General features: G+C 42.4%; 1 protein-coding gene across 3 annotated transcripts in view; it reads left to right on the forward strand.

Moving 5' to 3' along the window:
* Positions 1-23,594, forward strand: part of TXNRD1 (thioredoxin reductase 1) — a 72,619-nt gene extending 49,025 nt beyond the window's left edge. For 2 of the 3 annotated variants that reach the window (XM_082665947.1, XM_082665948.1), the window contains exons 11-14: positions 5,197-5,304; positions 8,117-8,212; positions 11,844-11,978; positions 21,775-23,594. In XM_082665947.1, the coding sequence (XP_082522073.1) occupies positions 5,197-5,304; positions 8,117-8,212; positions 11,844-11,978; positions 21,775-21,837 (402 nt within the window). In that variant the 3' untranslated portion in view covers positions 21,838-23,594. Of the gene's footprint in view, positions 1-5,196; positions 5,305-8,116; positions 8,213-11,843; positions 11,979-16,295; positions 16,442-21,774 lie in introns of those variants that run through there. The other variant, XM_082665949.1, reaches the window with a different exon arrangement.
* The last annotated feature ends 291 nt before the right edge of the window (positions 23,595-23,885 follow it).

Raw genomic sequence — 23,885 nt, forward strand, 5'->3', positions numbered from 1 at the left:
TATTAAGAAATAAAATGTGAGGTGCATTTGTTTTTGACCTTGAGTCCTTGTGATTTCCTAAAATGGAAAGAGATTTTTTTTATACCAATAATAACCAGAGAGCAAATATACAAAAATTTGGTACTAAATAAATTTAAAATTATTGTAGCACAAAATTCCTTAAAAAAAAAAATAGTGAATCCACTTACTTTGGACATATTCTTCTGTGTGTGAGAATAGTACTGTATTCTAGCATCTGCCAGGTAGAGCAAATTCTTAAAGTGCCTTAAGCTTTTATCAGCATCAGAATTTAATGTAAATTGAAATTAAAGGACTCTTTTTTTGTTGTTTGTTCTTTTTCCCCTGTTTTTAGTCTAACTAATATGACAAGTGCTTTACCGAACAGGAAAATAAACAGGTGGTGCTAAGTCCCTGAGTTTGAAATCTCACCAGTCTGTCCTTCAAATACAGTAAACAAAGCTGAAATGCTAATAGATATCTAGGTTAATTGTATTTGGGGAAATTACACAGTTTTGTTTTGTTTTTAAAGAACTGCATAATCCTTTTAATTTTGCCCAGTAGGTATTAATAGAACATTCCCACATATCTGAGAACGTCAGAGGATCCACATCTGCCTTCCTTCCTTTTTTTTTTTGGCGTTATGCAGGCCTCCCACTGCCGTGGCCTCTCCCGCCGCGGAGCACAGGCTCCGGACGCTCAGGCCCAGCGGCGATGGCTCACGGGCCCAGCCGCTCCGCGGCATGTGGGATCCTCCTGGTCCAGGGCACGGACCCGCATCCCCTGCATCGGCAGGCGGACTCTCAACCACTGCGCCACCAGGGAAGCCCCCTTCCTTCCTTTTAAAGGAGCAGCTCTCCGTTGAAAAATTCAGCTTAACATAAACACCTGCCTAAATTAAATCTGTTATGGGATTTTAAGAGAACCCAAATTGAATCATAGGTGTTTGTGCCTTTCCTCAAAATTGATAACATATTCATTGCTTCATAAGAGTGTTGGGAGGAAAGGGGACAGAGAGCAGCTATGTTTGACGTGCTTGGCACTGTGCTAATAAGTGCTGTATACACATACCTCATTCCACCTTAGGGCAGCTGTGGAAAATGATGACATCTTACAAGAAATTAGGTAATTGTCCAAGGTCACAGTGCTTGGAGGTAGCCAAGGCATAAATCCAGTCCACATCTGATTGTAGGTACTGCTGTCTTAACCATGAAAATGTATCGCCTAAGAGATAAGGAAGATTTGGGAAGTATGGATTATAAAATGTGCTGAGGATAGAGCAGATGTCTCAAGACTTAAAGAATCCACCACCAAGTACAGAGGTGCTTCTACTAAATAAAATGAAGTGGAAAATATATTGGAAAAATTTAAATGAATCTTTTTTAACAAGATGATTAAAGTCATTTTCAAAGCTGCTAAAAATATTTGCCACTAAATATTCTGTTATTTTGGGAACATACATAAATGAAGGAATGAAAAAAAATGTTTTTATCATTTCAAAAACAGAACAGATCATAAAGCTGAGTCAGCCTGTAGATGATGGACATTCCACTAAGCTCTTTAAAAAGCCAGATGATAAGGCACACGTACCAGCTTTAGAACCCAGTGTGATGGGCACTCCAGCTGTCATCTCCAAGGACCAGTAGTTATCTCTTGGATCGTTTTAGAATTGCTCTCAAACACTTGAAATACTTTTATTTTCACAAATAGCAAATGTTAGCATCTTTTTTTTGTTTTGTTTTGTTTTTTGTGGTGCGCAGGCCTCTCACTGCTGTTGCCTCTCCCGTTGCGGAGCACAGGCCCCGCGGCCATGGCTCACGGGCCTAGCCGCTCCGTGGCATGTGGGATCTTCCCGAACTGGGGCACGAACCTGTGTCCCCTACATCGGCAGGTGGACTCTCAACCACTGCGCCACCAGGGAAGCCCTAGCATCTTTATTATTACTTAAAATGGTTCTTTGTAAATTAGTTCAATTTTACAGTAAATGTAAAACTATTTTATGTGGAAACTACAGAGAAACCACGGTACACATATCTGCAACTTGAGGATGGGTTGTGTTCTAGAAGCTTATTACGTTGTTTATTGTGAAAACTGCAAAGTATTTTATCCAAATAAAGTATTAAAAACAAGGATTACATTTCTCAGGCTAGGCCACAATAGTCTATTTAAGCCAATTGGAAACTGAACTTTGAGACCAAGGAGAAAAAATGTCTTTTATGTGGATCCAGATTTCCGTCTGATATACCATTTTCTGCCTGAAGAACTTCCTTTAACAGTTGTTTAGTGCATGTCTGCTCAAGGGGAATTCCTTGGCTTTTTTATTTTTAAGTTTATTTTGCCTTCATTTTTTTGAAGATATTTTTGCTGAATGTAGAATTCTAGATTTACAGTGTTTATTTAAGTATTTGCCCCTTGTCTTCTGGTTGCATAGATTCTAAAGAGAATATGCCATCATTTTTATCTTTGTTCCTCTTAAGATTTTCTTTTTAATCACTGTTTTTTAGCATTTTGATCATTGCATGTTTCGGCATTCTGCTGGTGGTATGTAGAGATTTGGGGTTTATCTGTTCATAGTTTTCATCAAATTTGGAAATTTTTTAGCCATTCAGTTTTTTTGCTTTCCCCCTCGTTTTTCCCCCTCAGCCTCACATTAATGAATGTTGGTTCCCTCAGTGGGTCTCTAATGCTCTGTTCATGTTTTCTCTCCCTGTTTCTGTGCTTTATTTTTTTAGAGAGCCTATTGCAATGTCTTCAAGTCCACTGATCTTTTCTTTTGCACTGTCTTGGGATATAAATCCCATTCTGTGTAGTTTGCACTTCAAGCAGTTTCTTTCATCTCTACGAGTTTTACTTATTTAAAATATATTTTCCTTTTCTCTCCTCAGCGGATTCCTATTTTTCTCTAGTTTCTTGAGTCTACAGAACACATTTATAATAGCTCCTTTTTAAAAAAAAAAACAAAAATATTTATTTATTTAATTTTTGCCTGTGTTGGGTCCCCGCCGCTGTGCGCAGGCTCCCTCTAGTGCATCGAGCAGGGGCTACTCTTCGTTGCGGTGCGCGGGCGTCTCATTGCGGTGGCTTCTCTTGTTGCGGAGCTCACAGCCTTCAGTAATTACGGGCTTCAGTAATTCCAGCACGCGCGCTCAGTAGCCGTGGCTCGCGGACTCTAGAGTGCAGGCTCAGTAGCTGTGGCGCAGAGGCTCAGCTGCTCCATGGCATGTGGGATCCTTCCGGACCAGGGATCAAACCCGTGTCCCCTGAATTGGCAGGCAGACTCCCAACCACCACGCCACCAGGGAAGTCCTTGTAATAGCTCTTTTAATGTCCTCTGCTAATCCCCTTCTCTCTTTTGCAATGTCTGTTTCTGTTGATTGATTTTCCTCTTGGTATTAGTTTGTGTGTTCTTGCTCATTTGCATGTTGTGTTACTTTGGATGGATGCAGACTTTGTGCATTTTACACTGTTGGGGGCTGGGTTTTGTTGAATTCCTTTATATAGTGTTGGACTTTGTTCTGGTGGCCCGTTATGTTACAGGGGATTAATTTTATCCCGTGTAGCTTGCTTTTCAGCTTTTTTAAGGTTTGTCAACAGCAGCCTTTCATTTAGGCCCAATTTAGTTCCACTACTCAATTGTTGCCCTTTCAAGGACTCTGCCCCCGTTCCTCTTACTACGAACTCTTTCTCTACTCTGGCCTGTGGGAACAGAAACTGATTCCCGTCCTGTAAGAGCTCTGGTCATTTGGGGGCTCACTGATTTCCAGTGGTTCTTTCCTCACCCTTGAGTGCTTTCCTCTGGCATCCATTTACAGATCAGTCCTCAGCCCAAATCTCAGGAGGCCCTCTCTGCAGATCTTAAGTTCTCCTTGTGCAGCTCTACCCACTTTGGTGTTCTGCTCTGCGGCTTCGGGCCACATTGGCTTCCCTGAACTGGGATCTCTGTCTCCATAACTCAGGAAGACCCTGCACTCTGTTCCCTCTCTTTGCACCAAGCCCTGGAAACTGCTCTGGGCAGGAGACTAGAGCAATCGCTGGTCTCACCTCATTTGTTTCCCTTCTCACAGGGACCACAGTGCCGCACACCCTACCATCAGTGTCTTAAAAAGTATTGCATATTTGTCCCGTTTTTTAGTTGTTTAAAACAGGAAGTAAACCTGGTCCATTATGGCTGTAAGTGGATGTCTGCCTTTACTTTTGAATCGGAATTCCAAGGGTTTGTGCTCTTTTTAGAGAAAAAAGACTATATATGCTATTTCTAGAGGGAGGCACATTTTAAAAATCTCACCCTATGGTGTTAGAGAGGGAGAATTGTATTTTTCATATTTTAAGCGCTTACCTTAAATTTAGGCTTTACCTCTATGTCCAAATGTGACTGGGTAGGTTTTTACCAAATAGCACTGGCAAACATATTTGGCACTTACATAATTACATTTTTCACAATTCACATCAGCATATCAAAGGCTCTGAGGAATCTGATAGTTGAGAAACCTGTTTATTTGCTAATTACAGCATTTTACAAACTTGTTTCACTTCAGAACCCTTCCGACATCTACGCCTATTAAAATGTGCTTTGGAAATACTGTCATAATCATGAACTTTTTTGTTGCTGTGGCCTTCATTACCATTTTAATGGCTGCATAAGTTTGCATTGGAAATATGTACTACAGAATCACTTCCTTATTTGCATTTTAAAACCGCTCCAATATTGCCACTGTTGATAAGAACTGCGGCATTGCTCAATTAATGCATGTGGCTTTTGCTATGTATTAAATTATTATTATAGATTTCTAAAAGTGGTGTTATTGGGCCAAAAATTATTAAATGTTCTTATGGCTCTTGATTTGTATTGCCTGATTGATTTTCCAATAAAGTCTGTTAACTTCTGCCACTGATAATAGGAGACTTTAAGCATTGGGTGCACTGGTGGTGTTTTTGGCTGCTTTATTTAAGGGAGAGAAAAGATGTCCTTGTAATATCTGTTGGTAGATGGGTGGAGAGGCCACGCAAATTGTTTATTCATGACTAGTATTAATGGACTTTAAACCGCTGCTGAAATTTTATCATATCAGTTAATGGTTCTCAGCATAATAGGTTTTTATTAGTCTGTTTTCCTCTCCTAAATTTGAACCTTTTTGAAGTATATGCTCTTTTGAGTTATAATTCCTTCTGTCATAACTCTTTTCCTCCATTTTGAAACAGTGTGACTATGAAAATGTTCCAACGACCGTTTTCACTCCTTTGGAATATGGTGCTTGTGGTCTTTCTGAAGAGAAAGCTGTGGAGAAATTTGGGGAAGAAAATATTGAGGTAAGTTCTACTCTTTACTACTACTTTTCCCCCAAAAATTCAAAATAATTTTCAGCATACAGAGAAATTGAAAAATAGCCCAAAGAATTTCTGTATACCCATTATCCAGATTCATGTATTATTAACATTTTGCCCATTTGTTTTATACTTTGCATGTTCCCTTCCTCTTTCTTTGTGCATCTGTGTGTATTTCTTTTTCCTGAACCATTTGAGAGTAAGTTGAATGCCCCTTTACCCCTAAATACTTGAATGTGTATTTCCTATGAACAAGGACATTTTCCTGTATAACCACACAGTGGTTACTATTTTTTAGACAATGTGATGTTGATACAATACTTTTATCTGACCTGCCTTCCATTTATCAGTTTTATCAGTTGACCCAGTAATACTTAGTTCTACTTTTCAAAACCACTTTTACTGGTTTCTTTTTATTATTTATATGGTTAAAAATACAAGGAAGGAAACTAAAAAGTACCTACATTTCTACTGTCTTATTAACTTTTTTTTTCTACCATTACCCTCTAATTTATACTAACTTTGCCAGTCACCTTTTATCCTGTATATAGTCAAGGAAAATGCACATGAAATAACCACTTTTATATATACGAATAATGCTGCACATAGGGTCTGCTGTTTTAAATCACTTGGGAAAAAAGTTTCCAGTAAAACCTTCTAAAAGACCAGATTTGTGAATCAGAGTAAATTTTGTAATATAAAAGTCTATTTTAAATTTCTTAATCTTTTCTTTATTATATGCTTCAGTAGTAGCATGTAATATCAGTCTATCAGTAACACATTATTTTCATATTTCTTGATGAATTGGTAGATTGGGATTGACATATTACACTAATATGTATTAAATGAATAACTAATAAGAACCTGCTGTATAAAAAAATAAAATAAATAAAATTCAAAAATCAAAAAACATAAATAAAATATTAGCCTAAAGCCAACATGCTTTGGAAGGCAATCCTTCTTCTTCTTATCTTTTTTTTTTTTTTTTTAAATAAAATCACAGGTTGCATTCTAAAATTAGGAAAGTTAGTTTTTGGATTGAAAAATAATAAAATGATATAATTTGTTGTTATGTTCATCTTTTCCACTAGGAATGCTAAACATGAGTTGACTGTATTAAATAGGAGCTTTCTACTTTTTTTTTTTTTTTTTTGCGATACGCGGGCCTCTCACTGTTGTGGCCTCTCCCGTTGCGGAGCACAGGCTCCGGACGCGCAGGCTCACGGGCCCAGCCGCTCCGCGGCCTGTGGGATCCTCCCGGACCGGGGCACAAACCCGTGTCCCCTGCATCGGTGGGTGGACTCTCAACCACTGTGCCACCAGGGAAGCCCAACACTTCTTTTCTGATTGTAAAAAATAATATATTCTCAAAAAAAAAAAAAAAATATATATATATATATCCTCATAGGAAATTTGAAAAATTAGGAAAATATAAAAACAAATTTTAATTCATGAAAAGATAACTGCTATTAATACTTTTGCATATGCTAATCTCTAAGTATTTATATGTTATATATATTGTGTGTGTATATATAATTTTGTGTAGGTATATACATTTTAGTTAAAGCGTGATTAAGTTATGTGCAGTTTTCTGTCATACTTTGCAGTTAACGTTAGGTCACAAGCCATTTCCCTCTAAAAACACCGCTTTTAAAAATGACTTGTGCAATATTTCCTTTTAGGGGTGCTGTATGGTAATTTGGTAAGACTTTCTTTTATTAGATTATTTACAGTTTTTCACTGTTATAAATAGAATTGTGAACATCTTTGCTACTCATTGTCTCTTTCTCTGATTTTTTGCTGAGGATAGACTGCTATCAGAAGGTATTTAACTTTTAAGGTTCTTAATGTATATATTCTGTGTTTCTTCACAGATAATCTTTGGAATTCGTTTTATTAGAATTTGGATTTTTTATTATAAAAACAATGCATTTGAGTTGAAATCTTGAAAACTGCAAGGGAAATAGTAAACAGTTACTCATAGGCTTATGTTTACAGCGCAGCAGTTGTTAGCCTTTGGGGGTAATTGCTTTAACCAATTCTTTCTCGGTGTAATGGTTGCAGTACTATGATACTACACATTCAATATTGTAACACACATTAAAAAAAATCACATCATATTACAAGATAAAAGAATGTTATATAATGTTTACATAATCAGTATGTTTTTAAAAGGTCCTGCCAACCATATATGTTTTGAATTGAGGCTAGCAGTTGGAGGAGAAAAAAATCCCTTTAGTCATCCAAGACTTAAGTTTATGAAATGTCAGTAAGGATGTCTGTTTGTCCTTCTATGTACCATCTTCCCTCCCTCCTTCCTTCTCTCCTTCAGTACTTTTGGTGAATAATTTCAGAGGAGAAAATTTTTGGAAATATTAAGTCAGAGAACTAGATAATTGCTATAATTGTTCCTGGCACCTTACTTGTTTCTTGCCCAAAGTTGTCATTCCTGTGAGGTAGCTAGATGGTGTTTTTTTGTTTTGTTTTTTTTCTAATGCAAGACAGCAAGTAATTACATGGCTTCTTTCTCTCATTTGTTTGCTCTTGTTACATAAGATCTATTCGTTGGAGGTTGAAATGTAATTAAGGGATGAGCTTATAGCAAAAGGGCTTGTCACCTATGAGTTTAAAGTTATTTACCTTCTGACCAGGTTCCTATGTATCCATGAATTTTACTGTTTAATGAAAGTCTAATTACTAAACATTAAAGAGCCTCCACCGTCTTCACACCACAACTCATGTTTGACAGACATACTTCTTAAGATGATGGGTCTAAATTGTGCTTCCCTCTTCTTAGGTTTACCATAGTCACTTTTGGCCATTGGAATGGACAATTCCATCAAGAGATAACAACAAATGTTATGCAAAAATAGTCTGCAATATCAAAGACAGTGTAAGTGCTAATCTTATTTACACCTTTCTACTAATTTTTCACATGGTACATACATTGCATTCCTTTAGCGTTCAACCTGTAGGTCTCCTGTTGGGATGTTATCCCAGGGAGAGGCCCATGATGACACTGCTTGACTCACGTCTGCAGTGGATGTAGTGGGCAGGCAGTCAGAACTTTCTGGAGGAAGGAACCAGAGGGACAACTTGAGAACTGCTTGTGTTTATTAGAGGGGACCAACGAAGCTGTCAACTGTCCACAAATAATGACAAAACAAAAAAGAACAGTAATAACCCAAGTTTGTATCCTATCTGTCACCATTCAAAGATATTACATAATTATTGACTATATTCTCCACATTGTACATTTCATACCGGTGACTGATTTATTTTGTAACTGGAAGTTTGTACCTCCTGATATCCCTTCACCTATGTGGATTGAATCTTTATGAGAATTGGTATTTTTAACTTAACTGAGATCTTACTTTTTAAAAAAGTGTCCCCAGTAAAACTATAAACAATGCTAAAGAATCCATATGTTAAAAGGCTAATAAACTCATTTTCTTATCTTGGGATTTGAGTATAATTAACTGATATATCCTGTTTAGAAACTACCACTGTACACAGTAGCACAGTTGCAGATTGCTTTTTGCAGAACCCAAGGTTCTAGGAAAACCTGGATCCTCTACAAAAAAGGTCATCATAGATGCATTTAAAAACTGGACATACTATGATAACCTCTAACAAGCTATACAGAGTAGAAATAGAGGACAATTTCATGTAGAGTTTTATCTTTTTAGACGTAAGTTTTAATAACGTCATTTGTATGAGTATACATTAGATACCATGCTACTGTAGAAGAGAAAGGAGAAAAGGAGAAAATGTCAGACGTTCTCATTGGCAGCCTTATGTCTAGCAAGAGATACTTCATTTGCACAAGGCAATCAATGAAACCTCAAAAGTTTCACACTGAGCAAGTCTTTAATTTTAACTGTATCCAGTTGTTTTGTCCTTGTTTTTTTTGAACTGCTGTGTCATTTGTTCAAATCGAGTTTTTTTTTTTTTTGGCGGTACGCGGGCCTCTCACTGTTGTGGCCTCTCCCATCGTGGAGCACAGGCTCCGGACGCGCAGGCTCAGCAGCCATGGCTCACGGGCCCAGCCGCTCCGCGGCATGTGGGATCTTCCCGGACCGGGGCACGAACCCGTGTCCCCTGCATCGGCAGGCGGACTCTCAACCACTGCGCCACCAGGGAAGCCTGGCATTTTTTATATAATATGAAAAATAATTTTCATCACCGGTAAACTCACCTTAATTAAAATGACTGAGGCGATAAATAGGATGACAGTGTTGTCAATTATTTTCATTAAAAAAGATAGTATTAGGGCTTCCCTGGTGGCGCAGTGGTTGAGAGTCCACCTGCCGATGCAGGGGACGCAGGTTCGTGCCCCGGTCCGGGAAGATCCCACATGCTGCGGAACGGCTGGGCCCGTGAGCCATGGCCGCTGAGCCTGTGCGTCCGGAGCCTGTGCTCCGCAACGGGAGAGGCCACAACAGTGAGAGGCCCGCGTACTGCAAAAAAAAAAATACAAAAAAAAGATAGTATTAGAAGAGACGAATACTTGTCATTGCTCTTTTGTCATGAGCCGTCTCATACAAAAGCTTGCTTCTGGAACTTGACCATCCTTGGGGCTTGCTTTATTCATTTTGAGTCGGTCACTTCACAGTGTCTAGATGTGCTTGGTTTTAGATAATACTTGCTTACCAGGCTTTTATGCTTTTTGTGTGCTATTCTTTTTTTACACGAAATACTTAAAATTTACAGAAAGGGTTGGGAGAATGTACCTACCATCCAGACTCAAATGAATATTAACATTTTGGTGTATTTGCTTCAGAGCTTTTCTCTTATCAGAGATAAACCATCACAGAGGCAGTTTATAATAGCCTATATGTAATTGAACACTTGAAATGTGCCAGAGACTACTTAATGGTCCACATGTACGAACTTATTTAATCCTTACATAACCTTATGAGGTATGTGCTATTGTTATCCCCATTCATAGACGAGGAAACTGAAGCGTGGAAGTTAAATAGTTGTGCCAGGGTACTTACTAGTTAATGGCAGAGCTGGAATTCAGTCCCAGGCAACGTAGAATCTGTGCTGTTAACCGCTAGCTGGTGCCGGTGCTGTCTTTCGTATTCTTTCTTGATCCTCTACCCCTCATTCCTTCCCTACTCCAGAGGCAGCACTGTCCTCAAGTTGGACTCTCTCACCTGTTCATATTTGTATACGTTTGCTGCCTATTACTTACCATAAATGTCATACAATGTGGTTTAAAGAAGAGTGGTATCCTCAGCTAAATAGAAGACTGCACTTTTTTGTTTTTGAATCTCAGTTTGAGATTTATCCATATTATTACATGTAAATCTAGCATATTTTAAGAGCCTAGTATATTTTGTGTTTTATTTATCCATATACACAACCCCTGACTGTCAGGATGAATAATGTAAGAGTCTAACATGGAATGTATCACGTACAGAATGCCTTTCCTGATTGTTTCCAGGGAGCATGGCACCTTAGGTCAGGCTCTGCACCTCACCACCCGAGCTACCTGGTCTGTTGTGAGGGTGCTGGACTGGATGCACTTCCCCCGAGCTGGCTCGGAAAGTCTGTGCAGTAGAACGCAACAGGCTTCCCTGCTCTTGGCAGAGGTAGCCTGAGGTTGGGATTTAGAATTTATCCAAAATAATTCCCACACAGGTATTTCAGAGTTGCCAAATATTTTTTTTTCTTGCTTTCACTCATAGAGATTGACAAATATCATATGATATTGCTTTATGTGGAAGCTAAAAAAAAAGGTACAAATGAACTTTTTTACAGAACAGAAATAGAGTCACAGATGTAGAAAACAAACTTGTGGTTCAGGGGGTAAGGGGGGGGATAAAGTGGGAGATTGGGATTGACATATACACGCTACTATATGTAAAATAGATAACTAATAAGGACCTACTTTATAGCACAGGGAACTCTACTCAGTACTCTGTAATGGCCTATATGGGAAAAGAATCTAGAAAAGTACGTATGTGCATAACTGATTCACTTTGCTGTACACTTGAAACTAATATAACATTGTAAACTACTATACTCCAATAAGAAATTTTTTTAAAAGTGTTTCCACATTGGAAGGATCTTAAGTCTGTGCTATCTACCCCCAAAACTTTAGTGTAAATGATTTTTTAATTTGAATGGTTGCTCTTCAATGTTTCAGCTACCACAGGTCGTTTATCTGGAGCTTTGAGACAATCAGATAGAGGAGATGAGGGCACAATGGAACGGCCCTTTGAAAACATTTTCCAGAACATTTTGCTGCTTATGGGTTGCACACATTTTTGCTTTTCATGTGTCTCTTCATCATCATCCATGGCCGATTCCTGTCTTTCCCTTCTTGCTTGATGTGACCACACGTGCTGTACTGGCCCACGTTGGAGTATCTGCAGCCTAGACAGCTTTTAGCAGCAAGCATTAGTATAAGCCTTGGCCATTTCTGAATGGGGGTTTTAGATTAGACTGGGGAAATATTTCAGTCTGTTAAGGGGGGAAAAGCCGCATAATTTTATTACTTTTTTGTACCTTAGGAGCGTGTTGTGGGCTTCCACGTACTGGGTCCAAATGCTGGAGAAGTTACCCAGGGCTTCGCAGTAGCTCTCAAGTGCGGGCTGACCAAAGACCAGCTGGACGGCACCATTGGAATCCACCCCGTCTGCGCAGAGGTGGGTCACTACGTTTTAAAGGCTGTGTTTCAAAGTGACAGCATCACCTGGCTTACAGGGAGCAGATCTGGGACTCTGCAGCTAGTGTTCTTTCTGCTGTACTCGAGCTACTTTTACCTCCTTAGAGCTTATTAGTGGTGGAGAATATCTCAGAAGAAAGCCTTGTCTCTAGAAATGATTTTTTCTCTTTCATATGTTTCTCATTCCTGGTAACCAGATAGTACCGTCATGCTATTAAATGGTAAAAAGGATGAGAGTGCTTTATAGAGATGTGCCTCAAATCTTTTATTTATCATGTGTCCTAAATTATTTTCCTGGCAGTCAGCTAATAATGCTGTACGTACCCAGAAAGAGCATCAATCCTAGTTATCCCTGAGCTACCTGGAGGCTAAATGATGTCTACCTTGTGAGCTTTTGACATTAAAGAATGAGAATGAAAGTGAGGCTTGTAAAAGATCAAGCAAATGGCAGTAGAACTGGAAATTGACCAATGTGGGCCTCTGGGTGTCAGTGTTTCTTCATGCCTGTTAGTGCTCATTCCAAGAGTCGAATATTGTGATACCACTAAGTAGGGCCTGGAAACCAAAAAAAGTGTCTACGCTGGAGAACTTGGAGGTGGGGAGAGGTTATCTCATAAAGAGGCTTAGGTATGGAACTGAGAACTGCAACCTAGAAAAATGTTCTCATTTCCTTTTTCTTTGCCTTTTCCCTGAGTAGGGATAGTGTCTTCCTCTGTATTAATAAGCACCTGTTTAGTGGCATTATTCACAGAAAACTTTGTGTGTATGTGTTGTTTTGTTCTGTGTGGGGTTTTTTTCTTCTTTTTTTGAAAACTGTTGTTCTTGTGAAGTAAAACTAAATTTCAAACATTATAAATAAAAATTGAAAAGAGAATAGATTTTAAAAGCTCTTAAAGAACAGGCAGTATGTCTTTTTTTTTTTTTTTTTTTTTGTGGTACATGGGCCTCTCACTGTTGTGGCCTCTCCCGTTGCGGAGCACAGGCTCTGGACGCGCAGGCTCAGTGGCCAGCCGCTCTGCGGCATGTGGGACCTTCCCGGACCGGGGCACGAACCTGTGTCCCCTGCATCGGCAGGCGGACTCTCAACCACTGCGCCACCAGGGAAGCCCAGTATGTCTTTTATTCAGTGTAATGACTGAGACTGTCTAGGGAAGGAGCCAATTAACTTAATTTTTTTTTTTTCAAGAACACTTAGTGTGTTAGTTTCCTGGGGCTGATGTAACAAACCACCACAAACTGGGCGTTTGAAGACAATGGAAATCTATTCTCTCAGAGTTTTGGAGGCTGGAGTCTGAAATCAGGGTGTCAGCAGGGCTGTGCTCCCTCCAAAGGCTCTAGAGAGGATGGCTTCTTTGCCGCTTCAGCTTCTGGGGTTGCAGGTCTTGACATTTCTCAGCTTGTAGACACATCACTCCAGTCTCTGCCTCCGCTTTTCATGTGATCTTGTCTCCTGTGTATCTGAGCCAAATTTCCCTCCTATTGTAAGGATAATTAGTCATTGGATTAGGGCCCATGCTGATCCAGCATGATTTCATTTTAACTTGGTTACATCTGCAAAGACCTTGTTTCCAAATAAGGTCATGTGCACATTACCAGGGCTTAGCACTTGAACATCTTTCTGGGAGACTTAATTCAACCCACGACAGTGAGTATATTTAAAAGTCTAAGATACTTTAAAATAAGAACAGTCATCTCCAACAGGGATGAAGACGTAACTTCCCTACTTGGTTCTGCGAGTGTCTAACTTTTTAATCTGAATTTGGTTCTCAGTGGGCTGGTTGAAAAGGCTGACGTGTGCTTGCCTCCTGCCGCCTCACTTGGTTGTGTTGTATCGTGTCGTGTCGTGTTGTGTTGTGAGCCAGCAGCAGTGAGAGCGCGGCAGCTTCTTGGCAGGATGACTGCCAGCTGGGCAGAGAGGTGCAGTGAAGAGGCAGGTGTCCTCCTGAAGCCCGGGCCCGCAGGGAGGCCAGCCAAAGGCCTGCTCCCGCCGTACGCCTGGCACCATGGGAACCCTTTTTAAGTCTTGATGTTTGCCACTGTGCCTCTCCATCTGTTGGTTCTCTTATGACCTTGAAGCTCAGAGGTGAATGTTCTTCTCCTCTGATGGGGCTTTTTTTTCTTTTTCTTTTTTCCAAGCTGGCGGCTGATTAACGAGATTAAAACCCTGGATGCTATTTTCTCACCCTCTGAGCGCACCTGTCATGCAGCCATGTGCCTAGCACTGTGCTGGGCCCTGGGGAGCAGCAAGGATTTAGGATGTGCGTCGGAGCAGGGAGGCAGGTGAGGGAAGTGCCAGTTGCAGTCCAGTGCGGCGAGCCCTAGGGTCAGGGGACGCCAGATACGAGAGCTCTGTGGAAGAGCTCATGGCCTTTCAGGTCCCTGAGCGCTGCTGTAGCTTGAAGAGCTCAGAGAGGGCTAAGAAAAATGATAAAATTAGGCTGGCGAAGTAGGTAGGAAGGTCATGGCCCCATAAACCAAGGCGGGACATTTTGACTTTATCCCGGGGCCATTGCAGTTCAGCTAAGAGTGCTTTAAAGCTGGGTCGGGGTCGGGGTCCGGGGGTGGGTGGGGGGGACGTGATAAGACACCTTACTGAGAGAAATCCCTCCGCCTGCGCTGTGGGGAGAGGTCCCTCCGAGGCACGTCTGGAGGCGGGCAGGGGCAGGGGCCTGACCGGGGTCGTGGCAGTGTGTGTCAGAAGACACGGTCCAGGCGGGAGGGAATAGGAGATGGAGTTGGTCGCACTAGCCCGCTGTTTGGAAATGGGAAGAACTGAGAGTGGTTCACATTTGCGGCTTGAAGTAGGGAGCAGTCGTAGAAAGAGCAGCTTCCCGGGGAATCACACTGCAGAAGCGCTGAGGTTCCTGAGGGCTTACTGACTGTGTCAGGACCCTGCCCTCCGCGTGCTGACCTACTTATTAGTCCTTACAGGAACCCCACAGGGTGGGTGGCAGGAGTGTCTCCATTTAACCCCTGAGGGAACTGAGGACAGAGCGGTTGAGTGACCTGGCAGCTTGGAAGTGGCAGAACCAAGATCCAAACTCAGGCAGGCTGGCTTCCGAGACACCACGCAGTGCAGACGATGCTCTACACACCTTCCCACAGCATTTGACGTGGAGATGCTGTAACTCACAGGGCCAATGGGCCATGCTGTGCAGAAAGTATCTAGGGGAGTCCCTGGCATTCGGCAGATACTCAGTAACTGCATGTGTTAGCTGGTTTTCCCCAGGGTATTTCATTACAGAAGATGTGGCTTGACTAAAAAGTCATCGTTACAGTGTTTTGGGGAGAGGGGAGGTGGAGCAAGGAGGTATATTTCGAGAAAGCTCCTCTGGTGATTGCTTTTACCTCTGGTTTTGAGCAACTTGCTTAGAAACTAGATTTTGAAAAACCAAACACTTATGACAAAATTCTGACTGCGGAAATCTTCCTTAAAGCTTCTTGATTAAGGGAAAGTAAAATTTGATCAGTAGGGGATTTTTAGGGGCACTCTTGCTAAATGCTGATTCTGGCTGGCATAGTATGTAATTGGATTTGCTAGTGGACCCACTGGTTGTTTTTTCTGTTTGTTTTTTTAGCAAACAGCCATGTGCTGTACAGGAGTGCCACTCAAAATGCAGTCCAGAGAATGTTTGTTACTAGTCCGTAATGAGATCGGGATGGAAATGAAGAAAAAAGGTTTAGAAACTTAAAGGGTAATTTGACAGTATCTGATATAATAGAAAATTTGGGTTTTAATTTTACATGCCTTTTAAAAGTTTGTTGCCTAATCATTTTTATCAAACTTCACAAATGTCAGTCCGTTGGATGGATTAGAAACGGTAATAATTTGAAAATTGGTCCTGGGCATTGCTTTCAAGTGTTTAGAACTAGCCCGGCTCCCGTGCCAGCTGTGGGTGGTTTGCAGAATGATTCATTGAATGAACTCTTCTGTACCATTTCGATAGAATAACCTGGGCAATTGCACAACCTTTGGCTCTCAGAAGTAATTGCTTACAAAAGTTGATGAATTCCTCAGTGGAGGCTTTGCTTTTTGGAGCAAAATAGTTTCCAAAGGGTTTCCTTCTGGAATTGCTGGAGGAGGAGGAGGGACTCCTGTTGTTTTGACTGAAGGCCCCTTGGTTTCAGTATGAGAGAGGGGGTCTTAAGGCCTCGGGTGTCAGTGATGGCACGAGCGTTATTCAGTGTGAGGACGATACGGTGATAATTTATTCTGGACATCTGAGCAGTAATAGTTGAATAGGAAACTGATTGCACATCATTTTGAGTAATAATTTCAACTTAAGTTTATTTGTAGAGGGAAAAAAATGGCTCAAGAAGAAGGAGCATCAGAGAGAAGACCCTGTGAAATGTCTTAAAATGACTTGTAGTGCCAAACGTCAGAAGTTTTGTTTTATTAATAGTCAACATGATCACAGTCTTCAGTGAAGGGGGTCTTGTGAGGCTGGGAGGTGTTGGCCAGATAAGAAATGTGAGGTACGTGCCTATCGCATTTGCCCTTTTGTGAGTGTTCTTTGTGCTGGGATCGAAAAGCTGCCTCTGCTCATTTTTTTTACATGTATTTTTATGAAAATTCTAACGCAGCTCTGCACGTATAAAATATGTGTAAGAACTGACCCCATCAGTTTTTCCGTTTAGCCTAACCAGCAGCAGCAGTTTGGCTTCCCCCATCTCTTTAACATCAGCATGGTTTCCAGTATAAGAAAAATAGATAAGAGCTCTTTTTTTTTAATATCTTTATTGGCGTATAATTGCTTTACAGTGTTGTTAGTTTCTGCTGTGCAACAAAGTGAATCAGCTATATGCATACATATATCCCCATATCCCCTCCCTCTTGAGCCTCCCTCCCTATCCCACCCCTCTAGGTGGTCACAAAGCACTGAGCTGATCTCCCTGTGCTATGCGGCTGCTTCCCACTATATCCATTTTACATTTGTTAGTGTATGTATGTCCGTGCCACTCTTTCACTTCGTCCCAGCTTACCCTTCCCCCCTCCCTGTGTCCTCAACTCCATTCTCTACATCTGGGTCTTTATTCCTGCCCTGCCACTAGGTTCATCAGTCACTTGATTCCATATATGTGCGTTAGCATACGGTTATTTATTTTTCTCTTTCTGACTTACGTCACTCTGTATGACAGACTCTAGTTCCATTCACCTCATTACACATAACTCAATTTCGTTCCTTTTTATGGCTAAGGAATATTCCATTGTATATATGTGCCACATCTTCTTTATCCATTCATCTGTCTGTGGACATTTAGGTTGCTTCCATGTCCTGGCTATTGATAAGAGCTCTTTTTTTCCCCCTTAATTTGGTTCCATTTTTGATGGGTTTAGTTTTTTTTTTTTTTTTTTTTTTTGATGGGTTTAGTTTTTTAACCACATGTCCTACAAGTTCTATTTCTAAATTAATTCCTGAGAAATAAAACATAAGCTTGCAAATTCACAAGCCTGGAATTTGCTTTAATGTATTCCCTACCTCATTATTTTTCTTCCTTTATGAAAATTGGAGAGAGAGCATGTTTGATGGTGTTTTAAATTGCCCGTGATACCATCATCCGAACACAGCTATTTTCATTATCGCATATTATCTTTCTGTTCTGTCCTCATCCACAGTCACACATTTTTTAAACAAGGGAGTTGTATTGCTTTTCAAAGAAGAATTGTACTAGTTTACAGTGTCATCAGTGTTGAATTTGAGTGCTAATGAAAACGTTGCAAAATTCAGTGTAACTTTTTCTTTAATAAGTATGAAAGATAACTATTTCAAGGATTTTCACACATCTTCATTAACAAGGATGAACCTTTTTTTTCTTATAATTACTGTTTTTTTGGATGCAAGCTGTTCACACATTTTTCTTCTGGGTTCATACTTTAAATGTTTTACTAGCCATCATTACTTGGGTCTGACTTTTTTGAGGCGCTGCTGATATATAGGAAGAAAAAAGGCTTTGTCGCTGCTTTTAAGGCTAAAATAGACCACGGGTTTTTCTCAGTATTGTTCCTCCTTTACACAAAAGTATTTTCCCCTTTTATTCACAAGTATTTTTGATGTTGATTCCTGTTGCTTTGACCTATATAAGTCAAAGTGGCCTCGATTTCTTGTGCTCTTTCCTCTTTGTATTAAAAATCAGGAGACCAGGGCTTCCCTGGTGGCGCAGTGGTTGGGAGTCCGCCTGCCGATGCAGGGGACACGGGTTCGTGCCCCAGTCCGGGAGGATCCCACGTGCCGCGGAGCGGCTAGGCCCGTGAGCCATGGCCGCTGGGCCTGCGCATCCGGAGCCTGTGCTCCGCAGCGGGAGAGGCCACAACAGTGAGAGGCCCACGTACCGCAAAAAAATAATAATAATAAATAAATAAAAATAAAAATCAGGAGACCAGTTGTTTCTCAGGAATCAGAGAATGCAGCTGACCAAAAAGCTTGTCCAGGTGTGCTGACAGTGATACAAGCACTTGATGAGTCTCGCTTCCACTGGGGTCTCTCCCAAATCAGCCATAGCCTCCTGTCTCAGTATGACACTTGCTCAGTGGTTCTCAAAGGTCGGTCTGGGTTAGAGTAGGACAAATGGACTCTGCAGAATCTTACTTAGAGTTACCTTTCAACTTACTTGGTGTGACCAAAAAGATTTGGATTGAAATTTTTTTTTTTTTGCGGTACGCAGGCCTCTCACTGTTGTGGCCTCTCCCGTCGCGGAGCACAGGCTCCGGATGCACAGGCTCAGCGGCCATGGCTCACGGGCGCAGCCGCTCCGCGGCATGTGGGATCTTCCCAGACCGGGGCACGAACCTGCGTCCCCGCATCGGCAGGCGGACTCTGAACCACTGCGCCACCAGGGAAGCCCCTGGATTGAAATCTTAATTGTATTCAGCAGCCAAATAAGTTTCTAAGTTTAATTGATTTTACACAAAGTCCTTTTATGTTTTCATGCCTGGACAGTATAGATGATCAGTTTGGGTGGTGATTTTGTTTGGGTTTTTTTTGCCTATAAAAACAGAGGTTTATTCCTTGTGGTGCTCTAAGGTCATCATGGAACAGCTGCAGCTCAGCTCCAATTCCATCATCACTCCAGGACCTGGCTGGTGGGGCAGCCTCTCCTAGGGGCACAGCTGGCTGAATGGCAGAGGGACAGGAGGTATAGGAAAAGCACCTTGGTGCCCAAGGCTTCTGTTCAGGAGTGATACTTCCCACTTCCACATGTATCCTTGGCCAGAGCAAGCCCCTGCCCTCCACGTCTGTGTCCAGTAGGGCGGGAATGTATAATGTGTGGTCCACACAGTGTCATCACAGGGAGGTGAAGGCACCATATGTTTTGGAAACTAACAAAAATCTCATAGTTCAGTCAGACTTAACATGAAGAGGGATCAGATTTGACAGAAAAGAAACAACATATCTAAGACTTACTAATTGATGGTACATCAGCAGTAGTGGAAATAGAGGAATTAAGGGTCAATGAAGGGTCAATTCCAGATGCGTGGCGCGTGGCCTGGTCAATCAAGTAGTGGCGCTGCCATTCACCGGGAGCCATCTGCCTAAAAGGGAGTAATTGCCTGAATGAGACCATGACGAGAGCATCTAAAGGGGAGAGAGCTGAGGAAGGACCCTTAGGGCCATGCTGCCTGGCCTTGTTCATGTCGTGCACGTGTGGACGGTGGCATTGTTTGGGCAGCACACTGGAATAAGCAGATCAGGCACCTGGTTCTGCAGCCCACGTGCCCTGGGGCTCTGAACACCCTAAGGGCTGGGGAAAATCAGTGTTTCAGGGACGTGCCACCTGGAACGGTGGTTAAGAATCCGCCTGCAGGGGACATGGGTTCGAGCCCTGGTCCGGGGGGAAGATTCCACATGCGGCGGAGCAACTAAGCCCGTGCGCCGCAGCTACTGAGCCTGCACTCTAGAGCCCGCGAGCCACAACTACTGAGCCCGCGTGCCTAGAGCCCGTGCACCGCAACGAGAGAAGCCACCGCAATGAGAAGCCCGTGCACCGCAACAAAGAGTAGCGCCTGCTCGCCGCAATGAGAGAAAGCCCGCGTGCAGCGACCAAGACCCGATGCAGCCAAAACTAACTAAATAAATAAATAAATTTTAAAAAAAAATCGGTGTTTCAGCAGCACACCTCTAAGCCATGGCTGAGGAGTAGCCACAAAAGAAGGAAACAGGAAAGAGTGCTTTCACGGAAGCAAAAAGAAGAAAGAATTGTTAGAAGATCATTGAGATCGACAACAAGAAATGCTACAGAGAGGCTGAGAAATGAAAGCGGCAAGGTGCCCTCTGGATTTGGCAACTTAGTTACTGTTACAGATAGACTGTAGGAGAGCTGCAGGTTTCCTGTTTGGGGAAACTACAAAGTTAAGCAACCAATGGTTAGTTCACCACGCAGTGGGCTTCTAGGCTTTGAGTTTTGCGTTAAATTCTCAGTGCGTTGCCTACACTGGTGTTCCTCAAGAAGTTCTAATCTGTGGTCTTTAGGCAACCTGCGTTAGAATCACTTGGGACTCTTGCTAAAAATGAGATTCCTGGGGCCCACCCTAGATCTGCCAAATTAGAATCTGTAATTTCCGTGTATTTTAATCAGCGTGAACAGGCTTTAAGGTTTGAGAGCCCTTGTTTTTTTGGTATAGGCAATCCTCAGTAGTAGCAAATCAAAGCCAACTAAAGTTCTTAGGCTCTAAGTCCACAAGGACCAATGTTTCAAGGGTGTGAAACCAGGAGGACTTGTCAGTCACTGCAAGTGAGAGCATCAGTTCGTCAGGCACTTTGGAAATCTAGCCAGTCCTGCCCTCGCACCCAGCAGTTGTACCTCTAGCTCCAGGTGCAGGGAGATGTACCAGAATGTCATAGCACGTTGCAGATAGCATATTGGTTATAGCTTGAGTGGCCAGCAAAAGGAGCCTGGGTATGTAATTTGTAATATACTCACTATTTGAGTGATTGAATCCTATAGTACAGGGGTCCCCAACCCCTGGGCGTGGCCCGTTAGGAACTGGGCCACACAGCAGGAGGTGAGCGGCAGGTGAGCGAGGGACGCTTCATCTCCCAGTCCCCGTCGCTTGCATTACTCCCTGAACCGTCACCCCCTTCCTGCCCGCCCCCCTCCAGCCACGGAAAAATTGTCTTCCACGAAACCGGTCCCTGGTGCCGAAAAGGTTGGAGAGCACTACTATAGTATATATACTATACTCTAATATGGTATCGTATACTATAGTAATTGAATACTATTCAGTGAGAAATGGAAGAATTAGAGCTATCTGTGTCCGTATGCGTGAATAATAGAAATAAAGTATTGAGCCAAGAAAGCAGGTAGCAGAAGAGGATGTATATACCATCTTGTCATTTGCATATTAAGTTTTTAAAAACCTACAAAAGAAAAGCACCAGTCAGGGGGCGGGGAGGGGGAAAGTTATCAGGAAGGGGATACACATGGGGCTCGAACCATGTGTTACGAAGCTCCCTGAGTTGGGTGAGCACAAGGGTGTTCATGATAGTACACTTCACTTCTTTCTATGTGTCCAGAATATTTCATGGTACATTTCTTTTAGAGAACTGGTAAACAACCAGGGTATTATTTTAATCACCCTCATGCAAGTAAGTGCTTTATTAGATATAAGCTACATTTTTTTCTCTTTCACGTTGGTGTTGAAATGCTTACCTTGGTCATATTACATCTCTGTTGTAAGTACTCACTCAAGTCATTCTTAGTCCCGTGGTGTTACCTGAGCTGCGCCCAGTTAACTTCTGCGCCCGTGTCCGAGTCTCATGCTGTCTCCTTCCCTGCAGGTATTCACAACACTGTCGGTGACCAAGCGCTCGGGGGAGAACATCCTCCAGACCGGTTGCTGAGGTTAAGCCCCAGTGTGGGTGCTGCTGCCAGGACTCCAAACCACTGACGTATTTCTTGCCCAAGTCCAAGGCGAAGTTTGCGGAAGGTTCTGGGGCTTCAGCAGCCACGTGTCCTGTGCTTAGAGCCCCGAGGCCCCCTTGGATCTCATGGGCCGGAGGTGACGCGTGGGTGGCAGGCAGCATCGCACTGGGGTCAGCATGACGCACTTGAAACTGGCTTTCGGCAGCGCTTCGCAGAGGGGCGTCCATGAAGTCACCAGCCTCAAGCCCGCGCGGTGGGTGGTGATGGAACCGTCGAAGCAGTTTTTGCATGGCCTTTCCTTTGTAGGTTTTCTTATTCTCACTGTCAACCTTTCTCAGGTTGGTAATTTTTTTTCTCCGCCGTGTTAGTGAAAGTAGAGATGATAGCAGACAGTTTTTATCCAAAAGCAAGTCGTGGCCACCGTGTGCAAATAAGGTGGCTCGTTGCTGGGACGGCGCACCGTGGCTCCTAGGCTTGTCCCGGGGAGAGAGCATCTCCCCAAAACAAGTGGTCACCACTGGCCAGGTGTGCTCCCAGGCACTATACCACTGATGATGAAATGGCTACGTGGCCAGCCTGTTAGGAGGAATATTCCAATGCAGGGAACTTGGTCGTACAGCGTGATCTCCACTGTTCTTCATCACGGAGGCAGATGCACAGCCGAAATGGGGAAAAACAATAAATGTCGTTGTTTAGTCCATTGTGTGCTGGTCTAAGTGAGCTGAGATCTTTTGCAATGGGAAACATTTAACGCTTGTTTAAAGACTTTTTGGGGGGTGGCTTTTGCTTTAAGCTAAAATCACAAAATACTACAGCTTTATTTTTCATGTGTGTTATGCATCTATCCCTTCCTAAGAACTATATTCATAGGAGAAATGTCTTTCCACACTTAACAATTTAACTCTTGTGGTAATTACTCTTTTAAAGAAAGCTGTTAATATCATAATTTATTATTTTTGAACACAGGTGGATATGAAGGACTTTCGTGTAAAAACCAAATGGTTTTGGCTTTTTCTGTTGACTGTACTTGGTGGAATTTGGGCAGAAGTGTTTCTGCTCCATTAGCATTCCAACTCGTATTATCACAAAGAGGTATTAACCCTACAGTTACAGATTTCTGCCTAAATGTACTGGCGACGGATCATATTTAGGCCGTTTTCCCACTACAGAAGTTGGATTTTAAACATGTTGTGGACGTCAGACCTCCCACCAGCAGTTCTTGTAGCTCCTTTTTCATTCCCTCCCCTCTGTGTGTGTGTCTCGCTACAGCACTGAGTGGTTGATTGAAAGTACGTTTCTCTGTCACCTCAGGGAACTCAGCGCCTGCCCAGCATTTAGTCAGCAGATCCCCTGACCCTGTCTGCCTCACAGCCCTGCCTCACCCTCCGTCCCATCTGGCTGTGTGGAGACAATGGGAAAAGGAAAAGAGGGGAGGGGAATTGCGACAGCTGACTGTGTTCAGTTTTCTTTATTTATTTTTAAATTTGTTTTTTTCTCCAAGTCTGCCAGTCTCTGAAATTAGAAGATAGGCAGTACGGGGTGATCATGCCTAATCATGTTGTGATTCTGTCTTCTTTGTGGAATAGAATGTTCTGCCCCCACGAGAAGGATTCTACTTTATAGACTTGTCTGCGTAATTGCCCCGTGTATCAGAACTCGTATTAAATTCCGTGTATTTTTGTTACAAATCTTCTGAAAAGAAACCATGTGAAACCTTAAAAGCTGTTAATATCCACCCTGTGTGGCTCTTGTTGAATGGTGGTCTTGGGACTGTTCAGCTGACAGGCAAATGGACTTCCGGGCTCCTATTGGCGATCGTGAGAACTAGGTGCTGAGTAAGTTTCATCGATGCTGTGCTGCGGGGCCTGGTGGGTGTGCTGAGGTTCACATTTTAGCCGTGTTGGCATTCCAGATTCCATTTTTGAGCTTATCCCCACTTGATCTGTCCATCTTAGTTTTTAAGGTGGCAAAACCGCCCCACCTGCCCCACCTGACAACAGCACTGTGAGGGTACGTGAGCCTTCCT

The sequence above is a fragment of the Grampus griseus genome, assembly GCF_964374135.1.
Source record: "Grampus griseus genome assembly, chromosome: 11".
Taxonomy (NCBI): domain Eukaryota; kingdom Metazoa; phylum Chordata; class Mammalia; order Artiodactyla; family Delphinidae; genus Grampus; species Grampus griseus.